Source organism: Danio rerio, chromosome 13 (assembly GCF_052040795.2).
Source record: "Danio rerio strain M-AB ecotype USA chromosome 13, GRCz13ab, whole genome shotgun sequence".
In the NCBI taxonomy this organism is placed as follows: domain Eukaryota; kingdom Metazoa; phylum Chordata; class Actinopteri; order Cypriniformes; family Danionidae; genus Danio; species Danio rerio.
The window spans coordinates 54,378,605-54,402,081 of record NC_141033.1 but is presented as its reverse complement, the minus strand read 5'-3'; the positions used below and the strand labels follow the sequence as shown (position 1 = coordinate 54,402,081).

The 23,477-nt window shown below is 38.4% G+C and overlaps 1 protein-coding gene across 2 annotated transcripts in view; it reads left to right on the top strand.

Annotated features, from left to right (window-relative positions):
* gabrzb (gamma-aminobutyric acid type A receptor subunit zeta, b) overlaps positions 1 to 21,316 on the top strand; it is a 109,008-nt gene extending 87,692 nt beyond the window's left edge. Inside the window, exons 6-11 of one of the 2 annotated variants that reach the window (XR_015506549.1) lie at positions 1,448 to 1,530; positions 11,935 to 12,072; positions 14,834 to 14,986; positions 16,952 to 17,231; positions 19,480 to 20,366; positions 20,412 to 21,316. Coding sequence is in view for 1 of the 2 variants with exons in the window: in XM_087279916.1 (XP_087136042.1) it covers positions 1,448 to 1,530; positions 11,935 to 12,072; positions 14,834 to 14,986; positions 16,952 to 17,145; positions 19,480 to 19,824 (913 nt within the window). In the remaining variant the exon portion in view is untranslated. Of the gene's footprint in view, positions 1 to 1,447; positions 1,531 to 11,934; positions 12,073 to 14,833; positions 14,987 to 16,951; positions 17,232 to 19,479; positions 20,367 to 20,411 lie in introns of those variants that run through there. The other variant, XM_087279916.1, reaches the window with a different exon arrangement.
* Positions 21,317 to 23,477: the final 2,161 nt, after the last annotated feature.

The window sequence follows — 23,477 nt, the reverse complement described above, 5'->3', positions numbered from 1 at the left end:
CAGATCTCTCCAGAGATGTTCAATAGGATTTAGATCTGGGCTCTGGCTGGGCCACTCAAGAACATCCACCGAGTTGTAGTGAAGCCACTCCATTGATATTTTGGGGGTGTGCTTTGGGTCATTGTCCTGCTGGAAGATGAAGCTCTGGGTCCAGTCTGAGGTGGAGAGCACTCTTGTGCAGGTCTTCATTCAGGATGTCTCTGTGCATTGCTGCATTCATCTTTCCCTCTATCCTGACTAGTCTTCCAGCTCCTGCTGCTGAAACACATCTCCACAGCATGATGCCAACACCACCATGCTTCACTGTAGGGATGCTGTTAGCCTGCTGATGAGCGCCGCCTGCTGTTCTCCAAACGTAACGCCTGGCGTTCACTCCAAACAGTTCAGTTTGAGTCTCCTCAGAGCAGAGAGTTTAGTTTCTGATGCTCTGAGAGTCCTTCAGATGGCAAACTCCAGGCGGGGAGTGTCTTCCGTCTGGCCGCTCTACCATACAGGCCTGATTGATGGATTGCTGCACAGATGGTTGTCCTTCTGTAAGGTTCTCCTCTCTCCACAGAAGAGCGCTGGAGCTCAGACAGAGTGACCATCGGGTTATTGATCACCGCCCTGACTGAGGCCCTTTTCCCCCGATCACTTAGTTTAGATGGCCGGCCAGCTCTAGGAAGAGTCCTGTTGGTTAAACATCTTCCACTTACGGATGATGGAGGCCGCTGTGCTCATTTGAACTTTCAGAGCAGCAGAAATGTTTCTGTAACCTTCCCCAGCCTTGTGCCTCCAGACAATACTGTCTCAGAGGTCTACAGACGATTCCTTTGTCTTCATGCTTGGTTTGTGCTTTGACATGCACTGTCAACTCTTATATAGACAGGTGTAGCCTTTTCAGATCATGTCCACTCAGCTGAATTGAGCACAGGTGAAGCTGCTGAAACATCTCAAGAATGATCAGTGGAGACAGAATGTACCTGAGCTCATTGTAGAGCTTCACGACAAAGCCTGAGAATACTGATGTACATGTGATTTTACAGCTTTGATATTTTTAATAAATCTGCAACAATTTCAAAAACTATTTCTTCACACTGTCATTATGGGGGATTGTGTGTAGAATGTTGAGGAAATAAATGCATTTAATCCATTTTGAAATAAGGCTGTGACATAAATGTGCAAAAAGTAAAGCGCTATCAATACTTTCCAGATGCACTGTAAATATAACTTTTATTTTTTGGTATTTTTAATTCTGTATCACATTTTTAAGTCTTAGTTAAAAAAGTGCAATGACAATTTATCGGTTGGCATTAGTCTTAAAACATTACTAAATATATTTTACAGTTTGTAGCGTTAATTCTAAAATGATTAATCCCATCATGTGCAGTTTCCCACTTAAATATCAGAAACCATGCGATAATGTTGATGAAGCCCAATCTGAGCGGTGTTTATATGTTCTCTGCAGGATCACCACCACTGTGGCCTGTAACATGGATCTGACCAAATATCCCATGGACAAGCAGACCTGCACTTTACAACTGGAGAGCTGTAAGGAGAAAACATTTCGCACATTTCCATCTTTTCCCTCCCTGAAGTGTTGCTCTGGCAACAGCCTGATGTATTTCGGGCCCTTGTTTGTGACATCTGTACTAGCAGAACTGCACAGTGTTTCATATTCAAAGCATTTCATATTTTATAAGAACATGCTGCGGTTGCACACACACACACACACACACACACAAACACACACACTAAATAATGCCTCTTTTCTGTGCAGCGCGCATTTTAGTCATGCTTTATTTTAATAATATTACAATTCACACTATTAACAATAATTAACTTAGACTTTTAGCTCAGTAAACTACTAATTCATCTTTTCTTTATATTAATAACCTAATATTTAATAGTTAATTAGTTAACTGTTCATTAATTAGTCTTTGTTAATCTTAACTTGATCATAATCTAATGCAACTCTTTACATTGCCAACCTAATTAGTCAAATATTAACTTATTTTAATGCATCCTTTTACATGAATGACCTAATTAGTTAAATGTTTTAATTAATTAATTAAAATTAAATAATAAATTAATTAATCTGTTAATTTGAACTTATTCTACACTGTCAGAAAATAAAGGTACAGGAGCTGTCACTGGGGTGATATCTTTCCAAAAGTCCACAGTGGTACCTCAAAGGTGCATATTAATGCCCAAATATACCTAAAAAGTACCTTTGAGGTACCATTATGCACCCTTTAGGTACAAATATGTATCATTTGAAAAGATACCGCCCCAGTGACTATGGAAGGTAAATCCTGCTAATTTTAAATAAATCAAATAAACTTTGGAAATAAAAATCAGATTAACCATTATATTTAAAAATACTGTTTGCAAAATATCTGCCAAAATTTAAAACAAAATGAAATTATTTAATTTAAATTTTCACTTTGACAACAGATCGTCCCTGTCAAATTGATTATTAAAATTAAAAAGTTGCCAATTTAACATTTCATTTTCACTGCATTTCCACATCAAGACTGCCAATATTAAAATAAAAAGCCAAAGTGAAAAATAAAAATGCAAACACAATTTTTTACAAAGCGTGTTATTAATGTTCACGCTATAATAGTGACACTATTCAAATTAAAATGTAAATATAAGCTTTTATTGACACTTTTTCATTTCAGTTTTCACTTTCGATTTCATTTTCAACCTTAACCTGTATGCAAAGCCTATGCTAATCAGTGGGAGGGGCGTATTCAAGTGACGTCGAGTGCTTTCACACAGAGCCCGAGAGCAGAAGCACGGTTTTGATGGATGGGACAGCGTGAGTTACTAATGTGTATATACAATATAACAGAAGTAAAATGGCAAAAACTGTTAGTCAGCTTTTACATGAAGCAGCTGCTGCATTGGTAGAGCATGAGGAACAGGGGACACAGGAGAACCAAACGTCAAACTTTCGTCCCGCAGGCAGCAGGAGTCGCGGGCTTTCTCGATGGGCAAAGAAACTGCAGCGTAAGTGCGGTAGGCCTTGTGATGAAGTCGTTTAGTATACTGTATTAGGTCTTGTGACATTAACAACTTATTAGTAGAGGTGTGAACCTATACTGGTCTCACGGTTTAATTATGATAATCATGCCATCAATTCGGTTCAATTCGATATCACGGTGCATTGACGATGCCTTCCATACAGTGTTATATATTGGGGGGAGGCTATAACAAGCTGTCTGTATAAACACACAGACACAGCACCACACTGTCTCACATTCACACACATGCACAAACATAAACAGCACAAAACAAACACACACACACACACTTAAGCCCTCTCAATACGAGTTTAGCCAGGAGAGCTCGCGCTGAGCGGAGCGGAAAAAAAAAAGCGAAAAAAAGAAGCACTTTTCCGACGGTCCCTTACTGAGAGCTCTGCTCCGCGTGAGCTCTCCCAGCTAAACTCATTGCGAGGGCTTAAAGGGAGTAGTGGTCGTAATGTCGAGCAGATATAGAAAAAGACAGCTGTGAAGCATAACCAGCTTTTTCTTTTTGTATGAAACACACTTTAGATCTTTTTAGGAGCGGTTTTGGAGTTATTGCCGCCATAACTGATGTGTCAGAAATATGGAAAACAAAACCAACTTAACCGCGCTCATTTCTGGCGCCCCCTGGATGTACAGCGCCCTTAGCATTTGCCTATACTGCCTATGCCACAGGCCGGCCCTGAGTTGGCTGAGTGTTGTAAATACCGGCGCTCACCTCCCTCACGACAGAGCGCATAGGAGGTAAATGACGTCAGTACATAATTACAGGTTATGATTATTACTGAACCGATACCGAATTGTCCGCATCTGCATCGTGGTGCACCAAAAAAAAAAAACAATTAATTTTGACACCCCTACTTGTTAGTACTAAAATCTTCGAAAGACAGCTAAATTAGCTTGGTAAAGTTGGTTTTAGGTTTGATATTCGCCAGACAGTCATGCACGCAGGGTTAGGGATCATCTGCAAATTACATTATTTAAGAGATTAGAATATGATTAAGTCAACAATAGCAATGATTAAGTAGTTAAATATTTAGTAATTGATCTTTGTTAATGTTGACTGAAAAATATTCAAATGCATTTCTTTAAATTAACAGCCTAATTATACTAAGTGTTAATGTACACTTTACAATAAGGTTAGTCCGTGACCAAATTGCGCCCTCAGGTGGACAGTAGCAGCCCTCAAAATGAGACGCAGATTCAGAGTTCAATTTGAGGCGGCTATTAATTATCAAATAATCTAAATATTAAGAATGTAAACATTAGGTCAGCAGGTTACATTGAAACAGGACAGAAATATAATACAGCCAATTAGAAGAATTCCAGTTGTTCAGAACCAATAGCAGAACAGCAGCTACTGGGGAGGTGGGGCTAAAGACAGTATTACCCCATCTGATTGGTCAAATGTAAAAAAAAAAAAACAACCAATGCATGACATAAGTGTAATGTATCACACGTCTGTGATGTGTATATTGCACACACTATTATCATAATAAGAAGCATTTAGCGTTATACACTGTCAGAAATAAAAGGTGTGAGAGCTGTCACTGGGGTGGTGCCTTTTCAAAAGATACACATTTGTACCTAAAAGGTCCATATTAATACCTCAAGGGTACATATTAGTGCCTAAAAAGTACAAAAGTGTTCCTCCTCAAATTTGAGGGTAGTGATATATACTTTTAAAGACTATTTAAGTACAAATGTGTACCTTTTGAAAGGTACAGCTCGCATACCTTTATTCTGCGAGTCTAGTGTGCAGCCCTAAAGCTCGTGTGACAGCTGCTAGATGTGGGTCAGAGCTGATTGGCTGTCGATCGCGCCCATATAAAGCTGCTTTAGCTCTTGCTGATGTGCTGTTCCTCTTGATCTGTGGCCTGTTTGCTGTTTTCTGATCTGCTCTTTCTTCTTCTGCCGCCGGTGAGTTTTGGATGTGGATCTTCCAGGTCTTCTGCTCGGGCTTATATAAGAGCTGTAAAGAGTAGGAGGAGGATCTGAAGTCTGTCTCACAATCTAGAGTTTTTCTCTAATGAAACTGTAAATTTCAGGGGCTGTCTGGGTCAAATCACCCTCCAAAAATCTAACAAGATATATTTGTTATGCACTTTTTTTTTTTATATATATTTGTTATGTCATACCGTTTTTCAGGACCATTTAAATGTTTTTACTGTTAGGCTGTATTTACACTGCAGATCTTGATGGTCAATTCAGATTTTGTGACTGTATTTGCTGACCTGCTTACATTATCTTTTAAAAGTGACTCGTATCCGATCGTATGCATTTACTACGGAACCCCGGAAGGGACGTAGTGGAGGAGAAAAAAAACGGGTGGGTAAAAAAAAAATAATGGGTGAAAGAAAAAAAATGGGTGGGAGGAAAATATATATTTCTAAGTTTTTTGCGTTCTCTCGCAAAGTTTTGCGTTCTCTCGCAAAGATGTTTTGCGTTATCTCGCAAAGATGTTTTGCGTTCTCTCGCAAAACTGTTTCTCCACAAACACTTCCTGTTCACTGCACTCACGTAAACCCTCCCGTTTTTGCCGAAATTCTCCCGTATTTTACCATTCTATCCCACTTTCTTTACATTACTGTGCGTATGCTACCTATGAACCAGTGAATGCATGTATAAGCGCTGACTGACAGACGCGCTTCGTACAATAAACTGATCCCAGATCAGCGTCTGTACACGCCATTTACAGAGGAGCGGGTGTATGTTTAAACAGACAAATACACTGAATAATATGAAGTTTCTAAAGTAATGGACTGCTTTCATTATAGATCTGTGCATTCTTACAGAGACACTTCTGTTATCAAACTAAACAAAACATGAGATTCATTTGCTGCGCACTTGTTTGATAACAGAAGTGTCCCTTTAAATGGCGCGTACAGACGCTGATCTGGGATCAGTTTATTGTATGGAGCGCGTCTGTCAGTCAGCGCTTAAACATGCATTCACTGGTTCAGAGGTTGCAAAGTGAAAGGCGACAATCAGCGCACAGTAATGTAAAGAAAGTGGGATAGAATGGTAAAATATGGGAGAATTTCAGCAAAAACTGGAGGGTTTACGTGAGTGCAGTGAACAGGAAGTGTTTGTGGAGAAACAGTTTTGCGAGAGAACGCAAAACATCTTTGCGAGGGAACGCAAAACATCTTTGCGAGATAACGCAAAACATCTTTGCGAGAGAACGCAAAACATCTTTGCGAGGGAACGCAAAACATCTTTGCGAGATAACGCAAAACATCTTTGCGAGATAACGCAAAACATCTTTGCGAGGGAACGCAAAACTTTGCGAGAGAACGCAAAAAACTTAGAAATATATACTTTCCTCCCACCCATTTTTTTTTTCACCCATTATTTTTTTTTCACCCACCCATTTTTTTTCTCCTTCACTACGTCCCTTCCGGGGTTCCGTAATTTACACAGCTCACGGCAAAGATGCAATGACCAGGAAAAAAAAAAAGAGCGAGCGCTGACTAACAGCTGATTATTAAAGAGTGCTCTTTCCTTTATTCCTGTATATGATCTGTTCACAGCTTTTGACGAGCTGTTTTACTACAGAAAGCTTCTCATGTGTTCATCTTCTTTTGATATACAGGCTTTTTTTTTTTTTTAAACCTTTAGGTATCTTAATGTCACGTCCATGGTGTGATTTATGCACGTGATGTAGCTGCACTAGTTTTATATTAGTTTATATTGGTTACATGGTGGACATTGCCCTCTCTCGATCTCGTTAACATGCTTAAATACCTGTGCTATATGACAATATGAAAGCTGCTTGAGTCCTCGTGTATGAGATGTAAGGTTTGGGACTCGGCTAACGTTTGTTCTGAAGTGAAAGTGTCAGACTTGACGTCATTCGCTATGGTTTTTAATGATGCGTGACTCGTACTGACAGGTGAAAATCCGATTTACCTGCTTACACTGCAGACATAAGAACACAGATCCTATTCATATCAGATACATTTCCACACGTGAACAAGGCCTGAATCTGATTTGAGTAAATGGGAATCCATGTGATGTGTTCCTGCTTACACGTACATGGGCCATATCCCGTCTGTGCCACATGAGAGAAAACAATCTGAATTGGGTCATTGAACTGTGCAGTGTGATTTTTTAAAAACATGTCGACTTTTTGTTTGCACAGTCTATATACAGTGGTCCCTCGCTATATCACAGCTTACTTTTCAAGTTCTTGCAGTTTCGCAGTCTAAACCCACCTAAACTGGCTAGAAAATCTCCCCCACACCATTACACCACCACCACCAGCCTGAACCGCTGACACAAGGCAGGATGATCCATGCTTTCATGTTGTCGAGGCCAAATTGTGAGCCGAGCATCTGAATGTGTCAGCATGTGTCAGCAGAAATGGAGACTCATCAGAGCAGCAACGTTTCTCCAATCTTCTATTGTCCAGTTTTGGTGAGTCTGTGTGAATTGTAGCCTCAGTTTCCTGTTCTTAGCTGACAGGAGCGGCACCCGGTGTGCTCTTCTGCTGCTGTAGCCCATCCGCCTCAAGGTTGGCCGTGTTGTGTGTTCAGAGATGCTCTTCTGCAGAGCTCGGTTGTAACGAGTGCTTATTTGAGTTACTGTTGCCTTTCTATCAGCTGGAACCAGTCTGGCCATTCTCCTCTGACCTCTGGCCTCATCAACAAGGCATTTGCGCCCACAGAACTGCCGCTCACTGGATATTTCCTCTGTTTCTCTGTAAACCCTAGAGATGGTTGTGCGTGAAAATCCCAGTAGATCAGCAGTTTCTGAAATACTCAGAGCAGCAACAACCATGCCACGGTCAAAGTCTCTTAAATCCCAATCTCTTTCTTCCCCATTCTGATGCTCGCTTTGATCTGCAGCAGATCGTCTTGACCATGTCTACATGCCGAAATGCATTGAGCTGCCGCCATGTGATTGGCTGATTAGACATTTGCATTAATAAGCAGTTGCATAGGTGTACCTAATAAAGTGGATATACAGAGTGTATATTTGGTTGTTACTTTATTGCAATAGCATGCACCTTTTGTAAAGCAGCTCTCGTTGAAACAATTGAAGCATTAATTATTGTATAAACTTGAATTGAATATTCTTCCAGAGGTTGTTTATTCGTCACGTTTAAAGAATGGCTAATGGATTAATTTTGAGCATCAGATCATGTGAAGCGAGCATGCATGATGATGCAGCCATTCTTACGCAATGTCTCGTCCTCCAGGGGGTTTTATTTCTGGAAATGTACAGTATTGGACCTGATATAAGCACTCGGATGCATTGAAGCAGGGAGATGATGAAAGTCTCGCTGTCTGTGTGCCAGATTGGAGCCGTGTTGGATTGAGTTGTTCAAAGAGGCTGTTTCAAATAGAGGTTTTTATAGTGCTTCATATGCTAGATGGTATTCAAGTGTGTGTTTCTTATCATGCAGATCTTTCTCACTCACACACACACCGATGATGTTTTCACAGTGCAGCATTATTGCATGGCTTAATTGACGGGTAATTATATGCAGTTTGATGCAGCAAAATATTTCCCAAGTGCTGTTTAACAGAGAGAGGTTTTGTTAAACATTATCAATCATAATAGTTTTAATAACTCATTTCTAGTAACTGATGTCATTTCTCTCTGCCATAATGACGGCACATTATTTTAGACTAGATATTCTTCAAGACACTAGTATATCTCCAGGGGAAGCAATATTATAGGAAATACTGTATAAACATTTTCATATTTTATTAAACAATACTTGAGAAATATTTCTAAGACTAAAATTTTCAGAGGAGAGTTAATAATTTTGCCTTCAATATAGATATGTATATTATTTTACTTAATTTATGCTTTATTTTATTTATTCATTTATGTATTTACTTATTTATTTACTTATTAACTTATTTAATTTAATTACTTATGTATTAACATTACTTCATTTATTACCTTATTTATTTAATTACTTATGTACTTTATGTATTTACTTATTTACATTATTTACCTATTACTTTATCTACTTATTTACTTGGTAATTTACTTGCTTATTCACTTATTTATTTAATTACTACTTTATTAAAATTATTTACTTATTTACATTAGTTCCTTATTTATTTAATTACTTATTTACTTTATTTACTTATTATTTTATTTGCTCGTTTATTTAATTTAACTACTTATTTACTTTATTTACTTATTATTTTATTTATTTGCTTATTAACTTATTTATTTGCTTGTTTACTTATTAATTTAACCTTTTTAATTTAAATATTTACTAATTTGTTAACATTACTTTATTTACTTTGTATTTTACTTCCTTATTTATTTGCTTATTTACCTATTGCTAAATTAATTTACTTATTTATTAACTTAATTACTCATTTATTTGCTTGTATATTTACTCATTTACCTTAATTACTTATTAATTTATCTGCTTATTTACTTATTTATTTATTAACTTATTTATTTTATTTAATTATTTACTTGTTTATTAACATTTACTAATTTACTTTATTTCCTTATTTATTTAATTATTTATTTATTTACTTTATTTACTTATTTAATTACTAATTTATTGGCTTGCTTTATTTACTTATTTTTTGCTTATTTACTTAATTACTCATTTATTTGCTTTTCTTACTTTATTTGTTGATTTATTAATTTATCTACTCATTTACTTGCTTATTTGCTTGTTTATTTATTTATTTTACTTGGTTTCTCATTTATTTGCTTATTTACTTGCTTATTTACTTAATTACTCATTTATTTGCCTATTTAATTTAGTTTGCATGCATTTATTTATTTATAAGCGGTATATAAATAAAATACACGTTTAAAGACAATAACAATATACTAATTTCGGTTATTTGTAAAGCCTTTTTTGTAACAGACTTAAACATGCTCTCAAATAATTCTGCATTTCAGGACACAAAACATAAAAAAGAGGAAGATATACATTAATAAGTGAGTGTATCACAGTGCAGTGACTGATGCTTGTGTACAAGTGTGTGTCCTCAGGGAGTCTCAGTGAACACATGGAACACACACATTAATAGCCATCACGTGATCAGTGTAACATCTCACAGACATGATCTGATGGAGGAATAAACCTACTGTGACACAGCACCACCATGAGGACACATGCTGATATTACACCCTGCTTAGTTACATTTAATTATTACTTTTATCCGAAAATTTGATGTCTCTGAACATTTAAGTATTTTACCGATTATAGCAATGGCCTGATGTATAATTTGACTTGATTTATATGTATATATATTTTTATAATTAAACAAATACACTACTCCATGTTTCGTGGACAGATACTTTTATTCAGTAAGGATGTGACAAATTGATCAAAAGATACAGAAAATATATTTTTTTATGTTTCTATTTCTAAATAATAATAATAATAATAATAATGCTGTTATGCTGTTGCTCTTTTAATCAAATAATTCTAAAAAAAAATTTCTACCAAATAAATATTGCATTGATATTTGTAATTAAATTTTTAAAACGTACTTGACAAGTTTGATCAATTTAATGCATTCTAGATTAATCAAAATATTTTCTTTCTCTTTTTAAAAAAATCTGTACAAATGCAAACGTATAAAATTGTATTTTTCCATAGAAATAAGAAGCTCTAATATTCGCAACATTGGGAATAATAAAGTGTTCTTGATCATCAAATTCTCATAGTATAATCATTGAATGATCGTTGAATATTAATCACTGACAATTTACAATTTGCAATATATTAATGTAGACAACGGCTCTTTTAAACTTTGATTGTATTTAATATTTATTGTATTTTATCAAATAAATGCAACCACTAAATTTGCAGTTAAAATCTCACCAACCTTTTTTATTATTTATTAATATTATTTTTAATCCAGTTTATTTAGTTTTGTGGTTGAATTTTTTATTTTTTTATTTTTTTTTTGGGTTTAGTGTTTCTTTCCAACTTATTCTGTTTTCAGTTTTTTTTTTAGTTTTTTATTATTATTATTATTTAATTTATTATTATTATTATTACTATTTCTTCTCTGGGGTTCTGAGTTCAGTTCATGATGATAACAAAACATTTCATCTGAGCACTTCAGCTGATGTCCTAAATAGTTTTTAACTTAGAATTTAAGGGGAGATATTGTGCACAAATGACTTTTATAAGGGGTTTAAACGCAGTTGAGTCAGCAGTGTGTGAATATAACCAACCTCTAATGCTCAACATTAATTATTCAACTGTTTATAATCAGACTAGATGAAAACAGTCTGCAGGAACACTTTGATTGACAGTCTCCCTTTGTACGTGTCATCAGAGGGGGAAAGCCCAGCCCACTAGTGCCCATCTCTCCATCTCATTAGCATAAACAGCAGCCCTGAGTGAGAAGCAGCCGTCTGTCCATTAGCCATTAGAGTGTTTGAGCTGCTGAAGATGACATCAGCATAGACTAAGAGGATTATAGATGTGGAGTTTTAGATGAACAGCGACAGGAGCCACATAGACTGACAGAAGCATGAACACTCACTCACACTGAAACACGCATGCACACTTGACCAGCACACACACACACTGTTGTTTTACATGTGTCACTATGCTGACACACATCTGTCAGTAGCTCCGCCCTCTTCTGAAAAGAGCACATTCTCATTTGCATTTAAAGCGACAGTCACCAAAACACCACAATTAGGATCAAATCCTGAAAGGGTCAGTTTCAGAGAGCTGGAGAACATTATCTGTGTGCTATTCTCAGCTCAAACTCCACTACACACTCTAGACACAGCAGAGACGCAGTTCACATCTTGCTAAAAGGATCATGATGGGTCCTCTTTAATTATGATGAAAGGATGTCTCATTTTTGACCTGATGAATATGGCAAGACATATTTGAGTTATTTGCAGTGGTTGAGTGTGTGCTCATATCTGTTGTGTGTCTGTTTTTTGTTGTCAGGGGGTTATAATGTCAATGACGTGATGTTTTACTGGGCGCGCGGGAATGAGTCTGTGAGCGGTTTGGACACACTGAGACTCGCCCAGTACACTGTAGAGGATCATTACACATCTGCGTCTGAAGCCGTGTATGAAACAGGTACACACACACACACACACACACACACACACACACACACATGTATGTGCTTGTTACAACTCTAAAGTTTAGATCTGGGGGATAAAGAGGTAACACTTTGATTTGTAGAGTTGGTAGCAAAATAGCAAACCGACAAGTAAACACTGCAAAATTAAGTGAATTTATTTGCAAAAGTGAAATTAATTCAAACGGCAAAATAATCTGTACAAGTTAAAGGATAAGTTGCACGCCATATCTAGACTGCCAACAAATGTGTTAAAGCAGTGGTTCTCAAACTTTTTTCACCAAGTACCACCTTAGAAAAAAATTATCTCTCCAAGTACCACCTTACGACGCTATTTTTTAACCAGTATTAAAAAATAGCGTCGTGGGCCTAATTAAGCAGCTACAGGTGTGCACAGTTTAAAAACGATGCAGATTAATTCCTATTATTAAGAATATGTATTATTGTCAGTCACTTTAAACATTTTAAATAGTCTGAACATTAACTGTGCTTGCAGGTAAAAAAAAAATAAACATTTTAGTTAAAATGTTTAAAGGTTCATAAAAAAATGGCGCTGTTCTTAAAAAGTAAAAAGAAAACATCTGCACTTAAATCTAAAGTATTCATAGTAGCCTATTCATCAAAAGCTGGAAATGTTGCTTGGACCTCATAAATATGGGCTATATGTCATATTCATACACTTTTAGACAAATGAAAATCAATTGCAGCACCTATTTTTTTTTTTCAAGATTGACATGCTATGTATTGAAGACCTGAAATGTATTCTCAGCAACCCATAAAACATTGCATAGGAATAGATACAAATAAAAACCATTAATAATAATAATACTAAAAATATTTATTAATCATATATTAATAATATAATAAACCTGCACTTAATGATTGTGAAATCTTTTTTGTACTCAAGGAAAAATACTATTACACTGCTAAAATAACACAATTTTTTGTAAATAATACTAATATTAGATAAAAGTACAAAGTACTCTTGTAATAAGTACTAGTTGGTTACTTTTGAAAAAAAAAATCAGATTTTCATTTTGAAATCACTTTTTTAAGTGTAAACCTGATTGAATGGTTTAATTGCTTAAATCTCAAAGCTACATGGATAGGAATTTGCACTAACAAAGGAAGTATGGTTGATTTTTCCTTTCATGACAATTAATCTTTTTTTCAATAGCACTGGCAAAACTACCACATAAACTTTAAGGCCATAGAGACACTTTTTGCCCATTTTTTAAACAATATTTTCAAGCTTTGAAAGGTTTAATCAAAGTATATGGTAAAAATATTTAAATTTAGCCTTTTATTTACATATTTTACACTATTTTTCTTTACAATATGGCAAATTTGTTTCTTAAATAGCTGTACATCACATGTAGATTTTATTTTACACTTGATCTTAATCTAAAATACAAAAAAAATAAATACAAGTACACTTTCAGTAAAAAAATAAAACAAATGACTTCATTTTACTTGAGGTATTTGAAATATGACAACACTACATTTATCAACGCAGTGTTTTAAGAGCCTTATTGTTAATTTTGATAAATAAACAATAAGTAACAACGAATTGTTTTAACCTGTAATGCTTTAACACAGATCAGAATACAGCTAAATGTATAAATCACACAAATACCTCATCCAGAAACATTTCCAGCATTATTCTTTTGTCGTAAAGAAATAAGTTCCACCTTTGCTAAAAGTAAGTTTCACTTCACAATACAGCCAAATAAGAAGACAATTTGCATTGTCATCGATCATGCATCAATCTATTTCTAAATACTTGATAACTTTGAATACTTTTGACTAAATTTAGTCAAGGAACAAAGATAAATAATGTCTACTTTAATAGTGGAGAGATCGCGATTGTATTCAATCTGAGCACACACGATCCTGAGAGGACTTGCAGTTCATTTGAAAAAAAGCCTATTTAAGAGCTCGCATATTTGTTTTAGCGATTTGCGTACATGAATGCGCTCTCTCGTGTTAAAATAAAGCACTCGCCACATTTGCAGAAATGAGTAATTGAGCAATACCTCCATTCCCGCGCCGCCATTCAGAATGTATTTAGAGGAGTGACAGGTCAGAGGCGAGAGACTGGCTGTCGGAGAGCGAAACGTGTATGTAGATAATCAAAAAGGCAGGAAATATGTCCGCGGTTTAATTACTCTGCTAGACATCTCTATAGTGAAAACATCCGAGAAGCATTATTCCAACAAAACATTTGTTTTTAAGTTGTTTTTTTCTGTCTCTGCAACACAGAAAGCATTTGTCCCGCCCTTACGTTTCACGCGACTAGAAAAGGTGGACTGTGATTGGCTACTTTTCATGTCAGTCAAATCACCCTTCAGAATCAATTCTTAAACTTCGGAAACTGATTTTCAGCAGCTTATGTCACAAAGCACTAAAGTAAACACTCTAAGCACAGCGTTGTGATCGTACGCTTCACAAAACAGCCAATGCTGATCACATCGATGTTATATTACGCATCAAAGGATTAAAAGTGTTAATTGTTTCTTTCATTATTTGGCGATTCCTCCGCGTACCACTAGGAGGAAGCCCGCGTACCACTAGTGGTACGCGTACCACAGTTTGAGAACCACTGTGTTAAAGTGTCCGAGTATCTGATCAATCCTCTCCCATATTAATCATAAAATTAAAATAGTGATGTAGAAACCGCTCTGATACCCTCTTAACCTGTGATTTATTGATGGACGAGCAGCATTAATGATTTCATTCACTGATTTTCCTGGCCAGGAAATTATCCTAAGCTGATCTTCCATTTCGAGCTGAAGCGCAGCATCCTCTACTTCATCCTGGAAACATACGTGCCGTCCAGCCTGCTGGTGGTCCTGTCCTGGGTCTCATTCTGGATCAGCCAATCATCCGTCCCTGCTCGCATCTGCATAGGTACAGTTTCATTGTCAAACATATAGACACCACAGAGAGCACGTTCACAACCACATCGCAACATCATAGCAACCACTTAAGCCTAGTTCACACTACAGGATTTTAAACATCAGCAGATCGCTGTGCCGTTCACACTACATGACTTGACTTTGTGTCTTTTGATCTCTGTGGTGTTCACACAAGAGGGGGGTCACACACTACATGATCTGACAACAACTCACTCCCCATCAGCTCATTCAAGCTACCAAACCACAGCCAATGAAAATTTGAGGGAGGAGTCGTCAGAAAAAAGCTGAACACTATTGGCTGCTTGTGTGCTGATGACATCACTGACAGCGTTTCAAGCTTTGGAGAAAGCATTTAAAAACATCGTCAAATCAGCTGATTCATCAGCGCATTAATCACTCATCTGCAGGTTCCAGTGGATAGATACAGAGAGAGTTTTTAATTTTTGTAATTTTATAACTCTTTGAAATAAAACTAACATATTTATAACACCCTGCCGTTTTCTAACTATCAGTGTATTTCTTTCTGACATTGTTATTTTTTTTATTACAAAACAGTAAAGAACTGAGCATTTCTGCCTTAAATTACCATATTGGTCAAAATGACTGCATGCACGTCTGATACTTTTCGCTGTGACTTATGTGTGCATTTTCTTGCCTGGCAACTTCCTGCTAACATAAACAAAACTTTCTGATGGCAAAAACATCAATTTACTTCAGATATCTTTCAAAACAGCAGATTCTGTGCCGAATAGCTCCTGTTTGAAAGTGAAAATGAAAGCCAAGCCTTTAAGTGTTTTAGTATCTTAACTACATATTTATAGGCTGTATTGCCAAAAAAAGATGATTATATTTTTAGGGTAATGGTGTCATTAAATATGATGCCAGACATTCAAAGCTTAATTTTAATATCTCAATAATAGCTCTGAATGTAAATATGTTGTGACAATATGGCGTTTATATGAGAACCGTCAGAATGAGCAGTATGGTAATTCTAATAGTTACAGAATTCTAGTTCCACTGTTAATATAGTCTACTCTCATGTCTGTGCTAACGCAGAATGAAGCGAGTGCACCGATGCCCATTCTGACCAATCACAGATGTTTCTGCTGAGCTCCTAAACACACAGGCACGCGGCTCATGCTGATCTGCTCTCTCATTGGCTGCAGCTCGTCACTACATCTGACCACACGTGAGGTTGAGTCGGCCGACTGCTCTGGAATATTTAGCATGCTGAATGTTGAATTTCCGTCTGCGAGGTGTCGGCGACGCGTCAGCGAGCCTCGTTGATGCGTTGCTCAGTAGTTCACACATAAAGAGCGGCGAGCGCAGAGCACCCGCAGATTTCTTCCCGATCACAGCCCGATCTGTTGGCGAGCTCGTTAACTTCCAAATCGGGCTCAAATCAGGCTTAAAATCCTCTAGTGTGAACTAGGCATTAGTAACTACCCTAAACACCTCACAACTAGTTTAGTGTAATATTAAAACACTGTTACCCTGGCAACCACTTAGCAACTACCCTGACCATCTTAGAGCAAGTAACTTGTAATTGCATCAACCATTACTTTAGCTACCACATAATAACTATCTAGACCACAGGTGTCAAACTCAGTTCCTGGAGGGCCGCAGCTCTGCACAGTTTAGTTCCAACCCTAATTAAACACACCTGATCAAACTAATTGAGTCCTTCAGGCTTGTTTGAAACCTACAGGTAAGTGTGTTGGAGCAGGGTTGGAACTAAACTGTGCAGGGCTTCGGCCCTCCAGGAACTGAGTTTGACACCCCTGATCTAGACCATTACCTTAGCAACCACTTGGCAACTATCCTGACCATCCTACTCCACAAGTCAATGTTGTAAAGGATCTTAAAGCATGTGCAAACATTTGTTCACTTATTTATTTTGTTCATTTCTATATTTCTTGTTTAACATTGAGCCGAATGTAATTTCTGCTGTTTTCAGGTGTGACCACCGTCCTGACGATGACCACACTGATGATGGGCGCTCGCACGTCTCTGCCCAATGCCAACTGCTTCATTAAGGCCATAGACGTGTACCTGGGCATCTGCTTCAGCTTCATCTTTGGTGCACTGATAGAGTACGCAGTCGCCCACTTCTGCACACTACACCACCCCGACTGCAACAACGCACTCATGGTAAGAGAAGAGCTGCGTCTTCACCAGTGTCACCATCTTCATCATCATCATATCATTCATCATCATCATCTGTAGTGTCTTCAGAGGTAAGCATCATTATGGACCCTTTTTTCAGTCATCATAGTTGGTAAACTCAGAGCGCAGTGAGAGGGAGAGCACAACAATGCATTTATTTTACAATCCTATTAGCTGAAATAATGAAATAAAACTCCATGATGGTGTTATCAAGACTTTCAGAAGAAGGAAAGAGTAGTGTGAGACTGATAACGGCAGCCAGAAGAGAGAATAATGTCAGATTTACCACACAACCACATTGTAAACACATCAGCCATCTAGAACAAGCTAACACGAAGCAACTCTTCGAAAAATCCACACAGCAACCATTAAAACCCTTGGGGGGGGTCACACAGTACCCAATGTTTTTGTTTTATATATTATCTGCATATTAGTTAGTCTACTATGTAAGGTGTGCAATCTGACACAAATTATAAAAATAAAGCTGCTTGTCACTCTCGTGAACGAGCATCGTTAGCTTGTGATTTCAGGCGTCTGTCTGCAATTTCTCAAAACCTGTCGGCGAGTCAAAATGAGGGCTAAAGTCATGCAGTCTGAACTCGGCATTAGCAACTACTTGACCACTAGTAGCATCTTAGCAACCACAATATTACCACCCAAATCATTCTAACAACCAACTGCATAGCAACCACCAGCAAGGCCACTTCACACACACATTATAACCAGGTAAATGACCCTTAAAACCAATACAATTAGTGCGCTTAAAACATTACACGCTGTGATAGCCTGCTTAGGTGAAAACATTTATTTTATTTTTATTTTTCACATATATTTGCATATTTTTTTTGTTTGTTTGTCTGAGCCCCCAGCTGAAATGCATGCTTTGTAAAAACATTTCAGATTTTTATGTTCTTGACATTCATGTGTGTATACACTCACCTGCCACTTTATTAGGTACACCTTACTAGAACTGGGTTGAACGCCTCTTTTGCCTTCAGAACTGCCTTAATCCTTCATGGCAGAGATTCATCAAGCTACTGGAAATATTCCTCAGAGATTTTGCTCCATATTGTCATGATAGCATCACACAGTTGCTGCAGATTTGTCGGCTGCACATCCATGATGCCAATCTCCCGTTCCACCAAATCCCAAAGCTGCTCTATTGGATTGAGCTCTGGTGACTGTGGAGGCCATTTGAGTACAGTGAACTCATCGTCATGTTCAAGAAACCAGTCTGAGATGATTGAGCTTTATGACATGCTGCGTTATCCTGCTGGAAGTAGCCATCAGAAGATGGAGACACTGTGCTCATAAAGGGATGGACATGGTCAGCAGCAATACTCAGGTAGGCTGTGGCGTTGATGCTCAATTGGTACTAATGGACCCAAAGAAAATCTCCCCCACACCATTACACCACCACCACCAGCCTGAACCGCTGATACAAGGCAGGATGATCCATGCTTTCATGTTGTTGAGGCCAAATTGTGAGTCGAGCATCTGAATGTGTCAGCAGAAATGGAGACTCATCAGAGCAGCAACGTTTCTCCAATCTTCTATTGTCCTGTTTTGGTGAGCCTGTGTGAATTGTAGCCTCAGTTTCCTGTTCTTAGCTGACAGGAGCGGCACCCGGTGTGCTCTTCTGCTGCTGTAGCCCATCCGCCTCAAGGTTGGACGTGTTGTGTGTTCAGAGATGCTCTTCTGCAGAGCTCGGTTGTAACGAGTGCTTATTTGAGTTACTGTTGCCTTTCTATCAGCTGGAACCAGTCTGGCCATTCTCCTCTGACCTCTGGCCTCATCAACAAGGCATTTGCGCCCACAGAACTGCCGCTCACTGGATATTTCCTCTTTGTCGGAGCATTCTCTGTAAACCCTAGAGATGGTTGTGCTTGAAAATCCCAGTAGATCAGCAGTTTCTGAAATACTCAGAGCAGCCCGTCTGGTAGTAACATACAAGCCATGTTGAAAGTCTCTTAAATACCCTTTCTTCCCCATTCTGATGCTCGCTTTGAACTGCAGCAGATCCTCTTGACCATGTCTACATGCCGAAATGCAGTGAGTTGCTGCCATGTGATTGGCTGATTAGAAATTAGTGTTAACCAGCTGCTGGACAGGTGTACCTAATAAAGTGGCCGCTGAGATTGTGTGTGTGTGTGTGTGTGTGTATATGTATAGACATTTAAAAGTGTTTTATTTGTAAATAAAGTGGTCTCATTAATTATTTTCTGTAGATAAAGCAATGCAGTTAGAGAAAAGTAAACACAAAGCATTCAAAGTGAGCAGTGTTGTGTTATTGATATTGTGGTTATGTTTGTGTGTCAGTACGGCCATCATCATCATCACATGCACGACTGTGAGGAGGAGATGAACGGTATGCTCACCACCATCAGCGACTCCTCCAGGCTGAAGAGACGTAAAGACACCGCTGCGGATCCTCCGAAAGCATCCGACGGAGAGCCAGAACCTGTCCCGTCCGGCCTCGAGACCCCTGCGGAGCCCGTCAGCCGCTGCGCCAAGAGCATCACACTCCTGAGGAAGATCCTGAGGTCCGTCAACTGCTGCCATGTGAAGAATCCACACTATATAGACAACTACTCCCGCCTCACCTTCCCTCTGTCCTTCATCATCGTCAACCTGCTCTACTGGACATACTACCTCTACTTCTAAACCTGTGTGTGTGTGTGTGTGTGTGTGTGTGCTAGAGTGAAAACAGATTTTCATTCACACAAACTGCACAACACTACATCGAGTTAATCGATAAAATAGATTTATCGCCCGGCCCTGGTGTTTGTAAGTGTGTGTTGTAAAAGTGTGTGTGTGTGTCTGGATTGTAAGTTAAAGTGTGTGTTAGTGTGAGTGATTATGGGTGTAAATATGATCCACAAATGTCTGTGTGTTGGTATAAGTGAGTGTTTGTGTGTTAATGAGTTTGTGTCTGTGTGGATATAAGTGAGTTTGTGTGTGTTAATAAAAGTGTGTGTGTATGTCTGTGTGTGTTAGTGTGAGTGAGTGTTTGTGTGTGTGTGTGTGTGTGTGTGTGTATATATATATATATTTGTGTGTGTGTGTGTGTGTGTGTGTGTGTGTGTGTGTGTGTGTGTGTGTAAGAGTGAGAATGGGTGTATGATATGATAAATTGTATTGTGTCCATCTGTGTGTTAGTATGAGTGTGTGTGTGTGTTTGTGTGTGTGTGTGTGTGTGTGTGTGTGTGTGTGTGTGTGTGTGTGTGTGTGTGTGTGTGTGTGTGTGTTAGTAAGCATGTGTTGGTGAAAGTGTGTGTGTGTGTGTATATATGTATATATATATATATATATATATATATATATATATATATATATATATTTATTTCTATGTATATCTGTGTGTGTGTGTGTGTGTGTGTGTGTGTGTGTGTGTGTGTGTGTGTGTTTGAGCATGTGTGCATGAGTGTGCGTGTGTGTTCGTATGAATGAGTGTGTGTATAAGTATATTTATTTATATGTATATGTGTTGAGTATGGGTGTTGGTTTGATGGAATGTGCCTGTGTGTGTTTGAGCGGGTGTGCGGGTGTGTGTGTGTGTGTATAAGTTTATATATATGTATATGTGTGAGTATGGGTTTTGGTTTGGTGGAATGTGATTGAGTGTGTGTACGTGTGTAAGAGGGAGTGCGTGTAAACGTGTGTGCATATGTGTGAGTGCTTTTGGCATGTTTGTGTGTGCGTGCGTGCGTGCGTACGTGCGTGCGTGTGTGTGTGTTTCTCAAAGGCTGAGTCAGTTAGTGTCTCCACCTGCCAGAAGTGCAACAGAATCAGTTTAATGCAGTAGAATCTTACAGACAGCTCAGTTTACGGTCTCTCCTGTTCTGGAAACTCTTCAGATCATGTCCGTGTGTGTGATTATCCACACATGATGACTCTTATAGTCTGCGGTGGGGAGATAAGTATTGAACACGTCCCCATTTATCTCAGAAAGCATCTTTCTAAAGGTGCCGTTGACTTGATGTTCACCTGATGTTAGTAACAACCAAATATCTCCACATATGCAGAGAGAACACATCTAATGAGTTGACAAATAAAGTTCTGCCTAATAAACTGAAATGACACAGGGGAGAACTATTGAACACATGAAGGAAGGGAGGTGTATTTGGGCAGTGAAAGCCCAGACAGCAGCTGAAATCTCTCAGTAGTTCTTCAGCAAGCCTCTGCCCTTCCTCAGTGTAAATGAATATCAGCTGCTTCAGTCCAGCATCTACATCAGCAGGAGGATGAAGAGCAAACCATTTCAGCATAACAATGATCCAAAACACAGCCAAGAGACTCTCAGATGCTTTCAGAGAAAGAAAAGCTGTAGAATGGCCCAGCAAATCACCTGATCCCAATCCAATAGAGAACACAGAGTAAAGCTCAGATGTTAATAGACGAGACCCACAGAAGCATCAAGATTTAGACACTCTGTTGAAGTCTGAGAAACTCACACCTGAGCACTGCATGAGGCTTCATCCTCCATATGAGAGGCGTCTTTAAGCGGCCAGCGTAAAGTGTTAGGGTGCTTTCACACCTGCCTTATTTAGTTTGATTGAATTGCACTAGAGTTCGTTTCCCCTTTTGGTGCGGTTGGTTTGGGCAGGTGTGAATGCAGCAATCGTACTCGACTGCGCACCAAAAGCGGACCAAATAAGCGTACTGAGACCTGCTTGAAGAGGTGGTCTCTTTACGCTTTCAAACGAACCCTGGAGCGTTTCGTTTGTGGTGAGAATATGATCTGTACTAAAACAGGTCCAACCGCAAAAAGTACTGCGCGTTTTGGACTAATTCAGCTGCCGTAGGCTGATGCGCTGTGCATTATGGGATATAGAGGAAAAATATTTGTTGGTAGCACTTTACCAACAGAGAGAGAGAGAGAGGGGAAAACCTTACCTGATGGATCATTGGTAATATTTCCGCAAGATGAGCATGTCACAGTTTAGTTAAATTAAATTCACGTCTCCTCTTGAAGTGACGAGTGATGCATTAAACACTGTTTTCCAGCCGCGGCCGCGCTTCATTCTCGTAATGTCTAGTTTGTCTAAAGCAGCGATACAATCAGCCAGCGCAGTCGTCCCTCCAGAGTAAAAGGTTTTGTTTACCTGCGGGAGTTCACTGGCATTTTCCCGCACGTGAATTCTGACCAATCAATAAGCAGTTTAGGAAATTTGTTCAACAACATCTGGCCAATGAGAGATGTGGATTTTGTCAGATGACTGCATTTTGGTTCGTTTCAACTGGTTCGGACCAAAGCCAGCAGTGTGGTGTGAAAACGACCCAAAGACGGCAGAAAATGCAACAATGCATCATTTATTACCCTTGATCTGAACCAAATGAAGCGAACTACAGATGTGAAAGCGCCCTAAAGCACAGCTCAGTAGTTCAGCACTTTCTCCTTGTGCCAGTTCAATATTATCACACAGAACTCAGATTTGTTTGTTTTGTTTTGTGTTTATGTGTGCGTTGTTTGGGTTTTTACCAAACTCTGCTTCAATTCCATGTCAGCAGCTCCTTTAGAAACATTATTCCCAGGTAAAGCACATGACAGTGTTTAATACTTATTCCCCCTAATCTCCCCCCACTGTATAAAGCTGCGGTCACACTAGAGTGTGTGTGTGCGAAATTCTGTCATACAGTGCCATGCAAAGCGGCGGGATTAAACAAGCTTATTAAATATTTAATAAAGCGAGCGATTGCTCCATGTTTTACATTTCTGTGCAGAGAGCTCATGTTCTGATACTTGATTGCTCTCACGCAGTCTAGTGATGCCATTTCGCAGGTCAGAGTTCACCAAGCTTGAACTTTGCACCACAGCAGTCTGCAAAACTTGACGAATGACCCTGCGTTTCCAGTCTGACGCATTCATGTGTGTATGAATGGAAGTCTATGGGAGGAAAAGCCCAGTGTGACCGCAGCTTAAGCCTGTTGTTTCAGAAATATATGTAATATTGGAAACACTTTAGGTCACAATTCATGCTGTTAGATACTGGCTTATTACCTGCTTATTATTGCGATATGACATGTTTATTAGTAGTTATAAAGTATGATCTTATTCTGAATCCCTAATTCTACCCAAATCCAATAACACTTCTGTAGTAAACATTCTGTAAATCAGCCGTTTTACTTATTTTGTGATTCATGATTTAATTTTTCCCTATTTGTTTGGAAATAGGATCCTAATGTTTTTTTTCTGACGCCTTTTAATCCTAAAGTTTCTCTTCTGCACATGTGCAATAGTGTGCAGTGCTCTTGTGTGTATTTACTGCTATCTTGCACACTTATTTCTCTAGATATTATTTAATATACATTATATT